The 10344-nt window shown below is 41.1% G+C and overlaps 1 protein-coding gene across 1 annotated transcript in view; it reads right to left on the bottom strand.

The window, feature by feature from the left end:
• The window catches only part of si:ch211-106j24.1 (aminopeptidase N), a 28248-nt gene extending 22495 nt beyond the window's left edge, over positions 1-5753 (bottom strand). The window contains exons 1-13 of the mRNA XM_035533288.1: positions 5667-5753; positions 3232-3933; positions 2579-2721; positions 2346-2485; positions 2099-2225; positions 1854-2008; positions 1666-1779; positions 1384-1527; positions 987-1052; positions 818-883; positions 523-698; positions 351-427; positions 35-168 (exon numbers count right to left, since the gene is read on the bottom strand). Coding sequence (XP_035389181.1) covers positions 35-168; positions 351-427; positions 523-698; positions 818-883; positions 987-1052; positions 1384-1527; positions 1666-1779; positions 1854-2008; positions 2099-2225; positions 2346-2485; positions 2579-2721; positions 3232-3824 — 1935 coding nt within the window. The 5' untranslated portion in view covers positions 3825-3933; positions 5667-5753. The remainder of the gene's footprint in view (positions 1-34; positions 169-350; positions 428-522; positions 699-817; positions 884-986; positions 1053-1383; positions 1528-1665; positions 1780-1853; positions 2009-2098; positions 2226-2345; positions 2486-2578; positions 2722-3231; positions 3934-5666) is intronic.
• Between the last annotated feature and the right edge of the window lie 4591 nt (positions 5754-10344).

Genomic DNA, 10344 nt, shown 5'->3' with positions numbered 1-10344 from the left:
GAAAGGGTACAAAAGCAAGCTCCTTTTTCTTTACCTGATGGTTGGAATTCAGTTGATTGAGAAGCTTTTCCCAGTTCTCAAGATCATAGTTCACTCTGTAGTACCCAGATACATTTAGATTGGCCAACACCCATTCATCTCGACTGACTTTCATAGATTTATGTACAACTGGGAGAAAACACAAAAATTGGGACATTCATATCCTGAGTGCTGAAACTCACCTACAATGAACCACTATGATCTGTAATACTGTATAGTAAAGTGTGGTGAATGAAATTTGTTAGTATTCACAACACACAGGTCTACCAAAGTGTTGCGCAGTCGTGCCTGAAGGAACATGTCTGAGGTACCTGCTTTCCGAAGAAGCCAGAGCCGGTCCTGTTCTAGACCTCCCTTCATCCATTTGATTGGAATGAACCACTCATAACTTAAACAGAAAAGCTTGAAATGCACACACTTCTCTTATGTCTTTTTGTCTCAACAGATCACCAGTTAGTGAAAAAAGATCTTTTAGCATCATACTTGAATTCAGATGGTCTTTCCACCACAGAATTTGGATCCAATAGGAAGTGCTTCTGGCTCACATTTCCTGTTTGGGTGTCAATGGTGACCAGTGGGAAACCCATCTGAAGAATCCAGCGGTTCATGATATCATGGACACTGTGTGGCAACTTCAGCTCTGGAGTTTCATCGGTTGCCTTGGGAAAGAATTGCATTTACCCTCCTAAAAGTACAGCAAGGCTGACCAAAACAATTACATCTTTCCGCGAACAGTATTTGGCATACAATGACACACTGGCCCAACACAGATACTTACATTCTGAAGATGATCCCAAAGATCTGAATACTCAGAGTTCCCAAAAGCAAAATGTTTCAGATACGTCTGCAAAAAGAAGCATGTGGAAAAGAAGTTTTATTTTTCTTGATCATAAATTAAAATCCCATGAACTCCATGTACTCATTGAATGTACAATAGGAAGGCTTACACCAAGTCCCTTGGCAAAGACTGGTTCTGTGAGGAATTCAGAAAGCATCCTGAGAACTGCAGCCCCCTGTAATAACAAGTATATGTGAGGTGCTGGGCCAGACCATCCATCTCTGACTAAACTGCAGTGACCTTGACTTTTGATCAAGTTATTGCACTCTGGGTAATTCTTCTGCTACTTTTTTCAATGGCATACATGCAACCCCAAAAAATGAAACCCTACATGCCACTCTTGTTGATTAAGGATAAAAGAAATCTTCAGGATCCGTTAGATTTAGCATTTGATATAGAGGTTAAATTACTTTTTTCACTGATCTTCACAATTAAACATTAAGCATTAGATTAACATGAAATAAGGTCCCAATAACAGAACAGACAGTCACAATAAACTACTGGACCTTGCTGTATGATATGGTGTTGAACATTTGGCTAATTTCCTCCGGCTTGTTGACCTCCTCCTCTTTGCAGGATAGTGGATGGGAGGAGACCAGGCTGTCCACAGCAAATGCTTGGTAAATATCATACAGTACGATCTGGTCTTTCTGTGAAGACAAGAGAGTTCTGTGTTTTTTAGAAGAAAACCTCACCAACAGTGAAAAGCAGATTTGAAACGCAATTTTGTTTTGTTACAACTACGTAGAAAATAGATCATACGAATATCTCCTTTAAGATGTTCTTACAATGTGCCACGTTGGCTCTGCATAGTCTGCACCAAGGTACTCAACATATGATGCAAACCCTTCGTTCAGCCACAGGTCATTCCACCATTTCAGAGTCACAAGGTTTCCAAACCACTGCAAGCAATAAACCATCCTGTTATCATTATGTCAAGCAAAAAAAAAAAAAAAAAGGAAAAAATGTAACATACCATATGGGCAAGCTCATGAGAAACCACAATTAAAACTCCCTGTTGGTTGCCATTGGCAGAGGTTTTTGGATCATACAGTAGGGCTGTCTCTCTGTATGTGATGAGACCCCAGTTCTCCATTGCACCAGCATTAAAATCAGGAAGTGCAATCTGATCTATAGATTAAAAGTTCACTTCAGAGGACTATGCAGATCACTGGAAAACTGCAAAAACCAGTTGTACCATGTATGAAGGTTGTGTCATACCTGACTTATTAAGTGGATACTTAGTGCTGTAATATTTCTCAAAGAACTCTAGTATTGGCTGTGTGATGCTGAGGGCATAGCCACCTTGCCCTTCATCAATCGCTTTTTTCCGTGCCCATACGCGAACCTTACAAAAAAAGTACAGAAAGATTTTAAGCACATTGGGCTAGAACTACTGACAGTAGGTGATGACTGAATGACGTTATTCTTTCATTCATTCATTATAGAAAAAAAATGGTTTTTTTACCATGATTTTCTTGTCATTTGGTTTACTGATGTATGTGAAGTCACTGACAACAAATGCAACTAGATACGTAGACATATTCTTTGTGGGATGAAACCTCGTCTTAATAACCTTAGTTCCATTAATTGTTAGATTTTTTGTACCTGAAAAACACATGTGAAACCTCAGGATTTCTCACTAACCAAATGATTGCCTGCTATGGAGTTTGCAGTTGATGTTAGTCTTGTGGTTCTCACCCATCTCTCTACTGTTTGAGAGTGCAACAGTTCCAGGCTCGTGAATGAGGGCGATGTGAAATATGGCCTTCATGGCTGGCTCATCAAAACATGGAAAAGCTTTTCTGGCATAAGTGGGCTGCATTTGTGTGATGGCAATAAGTCTGGTGGTGAAAAAAAGGCAACTCAACTGTGAACATTCAAAATCAAGCTTATTCTGGGTTTTATCTCAATCAGGGCACAGTCAATACCATGGTAGGACTGAGGGGTGCCCTTTGACTGGCATACAAGCCCTACTGATACTCTAAGGTTGGAGCTCCAGAAGTGGTGATGTTATGAAGCACCAGGGCATTTATTCCTGTTGCTCTGCAACATACCAGCTAGTCGGGTCATTTGCCTGTCCTCAAAATCTTTGTTTTCTCCACCAAGTGTGTGGAGACACCAGGCAATGCTATACAACTTGGATTTTACAATTACACCCTTTAGACATATAATGAGATCTTTGCTTGTGCCCACCATACCAAACTGCTGGGTCTATGATGCAATTAAGGTTTCCATTAGTAAAATATGTAAATATATGTAAAAATAAGAATAAATATTATGGAGATTGTAATACAAATTGTAAATATTAAAATATAAATTTTTAGTTAGATAGTTGCCCATAAACTCCTTACTTCTTTACACCATCCTCCTCGTACTCACTCCTGTAGAAACCCTCTAGGTCATCGGCCAGTTCTCCTTGGAACTCCACATAAAGCCAGTAGGATTTTCCTGGCTTCAGCATCCCCTTCAGCTGCACAACCAAGTACTGGGTTTCCACTTGGAACCAACTCTTCTTTATGGCTGGAGCCACCACGCCATGCATCCCTGACAGCTTTGCATGGTGGCCATTGAAGAGAGTCAAGTTCAGCTTGCGGGAGTGAATCAGGATCAGATCGGTCTCCTTCATGCAGATGAAAGCCACGCCGGAGCTGCCAGTGAAGCGATAAACTCCTTGGGCATCCATCATGAGCCGTGGCCACAGAGTCATGTTGTAATACTGCGGGGATAAAGCATCAGGCAGTCGGTATTTGTCCCAAGGGTCACTTGGCGGTGGCGGGGCAGGCAGTGCTGATGATGTGGAGGTGTCAGTCGACTGCCCCTTGGACTTTTCTTTAGAGTAAGCTACTGAAAGGGCAAGGATGGTGGAGGTTGCCAGTACGGCCAGCAGGGCCATAGCCATCGCCAGTTGCTTGCTGATGTAGTAACCTCTTCCCATGACAGGCATGCGTGAGAGTGTTCAGGTCAGTGTTCTCTTTACACTACGAGGGAGACTCTAACGTGACACAGCTGGAGACAAAGCGAAATAGTTTTCCGCAGTCATCTGTGCTCCAAGTCTGAGGGAAAATATTCACGGTATATATCGTGTTATACACAACATTGTTGAATAAACAATTGTTTACAAAAGCTGTATTTATTAATCTTACTTTAAGAAAATGTACAATATCAGTGAAATAGGAAGTTGGAGACATGTATTTCCACATTTGCAAGGCACACCATATGCTTCATTTGGAAATACAGTTGTCAAAGCTGTTGTAACTCCAAGCCAACAGTAAACTGTGCTTCACAAATTACCTGTCAACATGAATCAGAAGATGCATGCATTTTTAAAGTAACAGCAAGTTATGTAAAATTTCATTCGTCTTTTCAATGTTTCAAAAGGTTCTATTAAAAAAAAAAAAAAAGCGTGATAAACACATGAATACTGATATTACACTTTTGGAAGAGTTTCCTTCCTCCTAGCTTCTACACTAGATTCCCTCTTCGCCTCTGCCGCTGTCTGGGATACGTGGTCACTGCTGGCCACCTCCCCCATCTTCTCCCTGTTTTCTCCTACACTCCATTCTTAGTGGGCTCCTAATCCAAGCAGAACTTCAGCCCACATTCTGAATTCCCTTTCCTGTCTACAGTTTTGCCATTTGGCATAGCTCAAGCCAAAATCAATGAAGTGAAAGCATGCATAGTCTGTAGTAGCACTCGCATTGAAAGCCCCGTTATATTTTGCTGAGTCTCACATATTCCTCTCGGCCACTTGCAAACATGGCATCCAGCGGTTTAAGAAAATTACAACCTTCCTGATGTTATAGCCCTATATATACAGACCACAATGTGTCATTCACCTTGCATAGATCAGAGGTAAATAAGCTTCTGGTGTATTGCACCAGACTCATCATTAATATGATATATCCAATACGCAACTATGACATTTATTGACATACTGCAGTACAAATCTACTCCTGAGTTTAACAAGAAATGATGAGCCCTTGAGGAGCTGTTGATCAGTATCAGCAATGCTTCTCTGCAAATTTTTATCTCAAAGTTTTGATTCTAAAACAATACTTAAGTAACAAAATTACAAAACCATATGGCTACACTGCTTATCATAGAAGTTTCCAGATGGGGGATTTGGCCAAATATTTGACCTGGATGCTTTGACCTGAAGAAAAACAAAACAAAACAAAACCTTTGCTGGCATAAAGGGCATTAAAATATTAAGTATCACACCAAACTAATTGTGCTACAATACCCTTCATTACACTGCAGGAGACGTACAATGAACAGAACAACTCTGACCAAAACCAAAGGGCTTAGAAAGATTACATTCATCTATGGTCAATTTTAAAAGAAATTTGGATGTTCTGACAAAATGTTTTCTACTTCAAATATGCTGCAATCTAACAAAAGCCTTAAGCGCCCTTTTAGGCAATCTGAATAAAACTCATCCTTCTTTCATCTCTGAAAACCTGTGTCACTAATTTGGTGTACATGGAAATTGTGCCAGATGGCCGAATGTAAATAAACAAATGCATCAAGGTCATTCAGCAGGTATTCACAGTGAACACACAGGTACAGTCCTGAATCCAAAATATTTGCAAAAGCATTTGGACTATATCCCATCCACCCACCATATGCTGAATCAGTTTGCTACGGAAAGCTAGAAAGATGAAGGTATTTCCAAAAATCTTTAAAAGTATCTTGAAAGTATTAAATACCCTTTAGTTGCCATCAAAGAGCAAGAAGATTAAATTCACAAAAATGGCTAAAAAGGGAACAGTAGAGTAGTACATACCAGTCGGCCATGTAGAAAGTGTTCACAAAACAGAAGCGTAGAGGAGAGCTGATGTAGCTGGTGAAAAACACACGTATACTCATTGCCCCTCAAGCTCCCATCTGGAAGAAGTGGGAGGTGACCACTTATTCAGGTCGTACACACGCACAGTTATTTTCCCCCCATCCTTTCCTTTGAAACTTCGCTGTAATTTAAATGGAGGTTTCTGTGGGAGTTGGGGAGCTGCAGGAATGTGCTCACTGATATAGACGCTTTAGGCCTTTACGTTTGGGCGCAGGCTGAAGTCAGCACAGCAGCCAGCACAAAACCCAAAAACAAAGTCACATGTTGAAAGATCAGTTTGTTGTTGAACACACTAGGTGTCAGAACCCTAATTTGAGGTTTCTTTGGTAACCTCAATTTGCCTTGCACTTAAGCAAACACATCAAATTGCAAAGATCACACCCTACGCATCTCATACAAAAACATCTCTCAAAGCCAAAAAATGACCTACAACATTTCCAAAGCAGTGACCTTCCTCTTAAAGAGGACGAACACATTTGCAGAGGGTGCCCAATAAAACCTAAAACACTGAAACAAGGGTGTTGTTTATCTAAAAAACATTTTATAACTACAGCAGTTAGCCAAACAGGTCAAATTCAAATTCAAGTCAAATTCAGCCTATAAGCTCACTAGAGCATTTCTGGTCAAAAGACTGAGTTTGTCTCAATACCTAAAGCTCAAGTTTCAATTATGGCTCTTAAAGTAAAGTATTCTTAGCACTATGTTTGAGAAGTTAGGCTCTACTGAACAGTTTGAGAGATTATGTTTTGGATTAGAGCATGACAATATGATACAAGCAGGTAAATATATGCTGCTTCAGTAAAAATACCAAACTTCAGTAACACCGAAGTGGGACGACAAAAGAAGAGAGGAACAAAGCATACAGTCTAAACACACAATTTATATGGAGTAAACTGGCACAAATTGTTTGATTTCATCAACTTTGAATTAGAATGAGGCTCACAAAATGCCAATCAAAAGATACCATAGAACATGAAATATTAGGTTGTGATTCCTTTCCCTTCATTTGCTCAGTCATGTTGTGCATTTCTTACAAACAGTTACACTGCCCCACAAATATGCTGACATTTCCGTGAAAGTCATTGTGAGATTTTGTAACAATACTGAATAAAAACACAGAAAGAAAAGCTTTGTGCAATATGTCCTAAAACACTGATGTTTATTTCTCAGATTCATCCTCAGGGCATGGTGCAAACAAACTACATAATGACTCCAATTATGAATAGAGACCCAAATTGCTACAGAGAAAGCTGCAGGCCTGCATGCAAATGTGTGTACATGAAGATTACTGCACGAGCATTGCGCTGTAGCTTAATAATAGCTGAGTGAAAAGCATGTTATTGCTTCCGGTTTAACCAGTCAGGGGTTTTCCAGGCAAACACACCCAGGAATTTGTGCCAAGAAAAGAAAGACCAATCACAAGCCGTATTGCCCCAACGACTGAACTGCGTTGGAGAGAATCTCCCTTTTCAAAAAGGGAGAACTGCAAAACACATCTTGGCAACTGAGCCATCGGGCAATGCTTCACTGCTGCTGCAAGTGTGCAAGCTATGTAACGGGGTGACAGTCACACTGTAGGCAACTAAGGTTAGTAAATCTTGGGAAACCATGAACTTGATATAACCAGCAGTTTCTAAGAACTCTAATCTGAAACAGAAAATGCTCATGTCAGATTTTCTTTTGCCTTTTTCTTTAGGTTTCTTATATCGGAATACCAGTTGTTACCAGTTTAGTGTCACCCTCCAAAGCAGCGCGGGGCGCATACTCACTTTCTATCCTGGTTCTCTTTCCTTCACTGGAGCGAAACACAGCTGGGCAAACATGTGGAAGTCCCAGAAATGTCAAACCCTAGTCCACCTCAACTTTCAGGGACCGTATAACGGCAAAAACAGCTGTTCATGCTACACAGTAAGCACACAACTTAGAGGCAGCCACAAAGGTACACAGAGAGGGTCCTGCAGGGTGAATCTTGTTAACAGTGTCATGTACAGAGAACAAGCTGTGAGCATATTTCCTGTTTTATTCTTTGGAAATATAGAATGTATTGATATATATAATCAAGCATCTAACCACGTACGTGAGAGATTGATACCAGTGTTGATGTCTAAAGTGATTACAGTTGCAACCCAGATTGATGCTGAATGCTTGCTTCTGTTGCAATGTAGGTAGAGAAAATGTCTTGAACTGCCACACTATATGCCCCAAGTGCAAGATGTCAGAAAACTCTCAGAAAATTCTGAGTTTGCTGCTGTATACATATGCACTTGGTGTGGGAACTCGAGCTGTGTGAATGCACCATTCTTCACATGCTTGACCCAGCAGAACAGAACAAAGTTCTCTGTCCATATAACCATTCAAACACATGCTGCTGTTGCAAGCACAGAGGTGATGATGATGATAGACCAGTCCTTTCAAAGTCTGTCTATTCTTCCAACTTCCACACCCTACAGCCACCTACAACTACTCCCATGCTATGATTCCTGTGATGTGTGGCTTACCGGCCACTGTCTTCAGTGATTATGTCCTCTACTCAACCAAGTTCTTCATTGTTGAATCAGGCTTTGCACTGCTAGGCATGGACTTCATGTGTGTTCACACAGATGGTCCATGCGTCCTGCCTCATACTAGCTCTCTTGAGCCTCACGGATGGTTAGAAATTCTCTATAAAGCAAGCCTTTTCTCTAAAGTTTTTTTGTCTCCTTTTGCTGTATAGTTCTCTCTCTCTCTCCCTCTCTCCCTCATTCTGTTTACTTTTAGATAGGTGCAAGGCTATGTCAAATGGTCTGGAGTTACTGTCTCATTCTAGACACCACATATCATGTGTCTGAACATCATGTCCGAACATATTTCACCTGCCGTGTCATTTACATATTTCTGCTTACTCATCTGCCTTGCTTTGTCATCTATATATTCTCATGCATCACTGAATAAAGTGTGCGCGCTTCTCAGCGTCTCTGACTCTCGGTGTCACTCGATCTGAGAAACATGCCACAGGACCCTGAAGGAAGATCAGCCAGACACAGGCGAGGCAGATGGTGGGACTAGAGGGACAGGTTTAAGGAAAATAGGAACATTTTCCCCAACAGGGACTCACTTTAGTTAAGTGCCTCTCCACTCCATCTCCATAATCAGGCATTCTGGATTGTGCAAAAGGTTTCATCCACAAAGTTAAACTTCTCCAACACAGACATTCCTGCCTATCAAAACCTGTGCTGCTTACCGCTGTGAGTGTGAACTGCTGGAGCACCTGCTGAGAGAGGGCACCAATGAAAGGACTGATGCCTCGGCCAAGGATTCTCCAATTGTTGTCAGTCAGAGGAAAACAGATGGCAAGCACATGTGTGTTGATCTCAGAGAGCCCAGTAAAGCCACCATCATGGACAGCTAACTATAGCTGCAAATGCATGAGTTACTCTCGCTCCTGAGAGGAGCGGCAATAGTGTCATCGATTGATCCACAGAGCACATAAAATCAATCTGCTGCAGCTGGATAGCTGAGATCTGACAACCTTTATCCCACCTTCCTCCGCATTCTGCTTCTGGCAAGAACAACCCAGATACTGACCTTGAATTCACAGCCCTGCCATCTATGGCTCTGACCGCTGCACTATCTCGTGAGTTTGCCACCCCTGACTCAAATCGCATGGTTGGCCGGAGCCAGCGCTGCTGTTCCTTGAATCTTCCAAAAGCCACTGCTACCATTTTGTCAGGAAAGACACAAACTGTCTTAAGGATTAGTGTGTTCAGAGTAGCACACCTCATGGGCCAGAGCTTAACCCTGGTAGCTCCGGCCCATGAAGGTCACAAAAGAACTCTGTGCACCAAACAACAGCTGCATGATTTGTTCTGATGGCGATGGATTGGCACAGGGGTTATTGCCCAAGGCTCTTCCTGTCAACTTAGTCATCAGAGAATAGCATTAGACATTTTCCTGCTTCTCACCAACCCATGCCAGTTCCAGCTGAGTCATGGAAAATGCTGGCAATAGATGTGGTGGGAACGTTCAAGATGGTTATCTGGGAGTGCAGTTATGCAGTCGCACTCGAGGTAGAGGGTGTAACATTTTTGTAAAGTTGATAAGACACAAAAGGGATGATGAGCACTGGTGTGGGCAATAAAAGTGACTGAATAAGAAACTAGACTGTGATCTATTTTTATTGGTATTTTGAAAAAGGTGATGGTTAGGCAATCACCAATTTATATGTTGTCACTAACCACATAGCCGTAACAACCCTAAAGTTGAGTGGGTTATGTCAGTATGTAATATTTTAAATAATTTTAACAAATAAAATAAATTGCCACATTAAATCAAACTGTGCTCTTACAAGTAGAGCTGGCTGTACTTTAAGCAGTCATTCTATAGTCAACTTCATTGTGAATCAGTTTAAAAATTCCTTAAAGATTTTTAAAAGAATTAAAAGAATAGGGTGGGGGATGACATTTCACAATGCACTACAAGTCAGTCTATATACTTTGGGTTAATGTATTACTTTCTAATGATTAGAAAGGAATGAATCAGTGCCACAACAAAGCTGATTACCATGATATATTGCTTCATACCTTTGGCTTCAAACTAAGTGCTTAGCCATGCAAACACACTTACATTTTACGCAGCT

The sequence above is a fragment of the Electrophorus electricus genome, chromosome 1 (assembly GCF_013358815.1).
Source record: "Electrophorus electricus isolate fEleEle1 chromosome 1, fEleEle1.pri, whole genome shotgun sequence".
In the NCBI taxonomy this organism is placed as follows: Eukaryota; Metazoa; Chordata; class Actinopteri; order Gymnotiformes; family Gymnotidae; genus Electrophorus; species Electrophorus electricus.
This window is presented reverse-complemented; position numbering and strand designations above follow the sequence as displayed.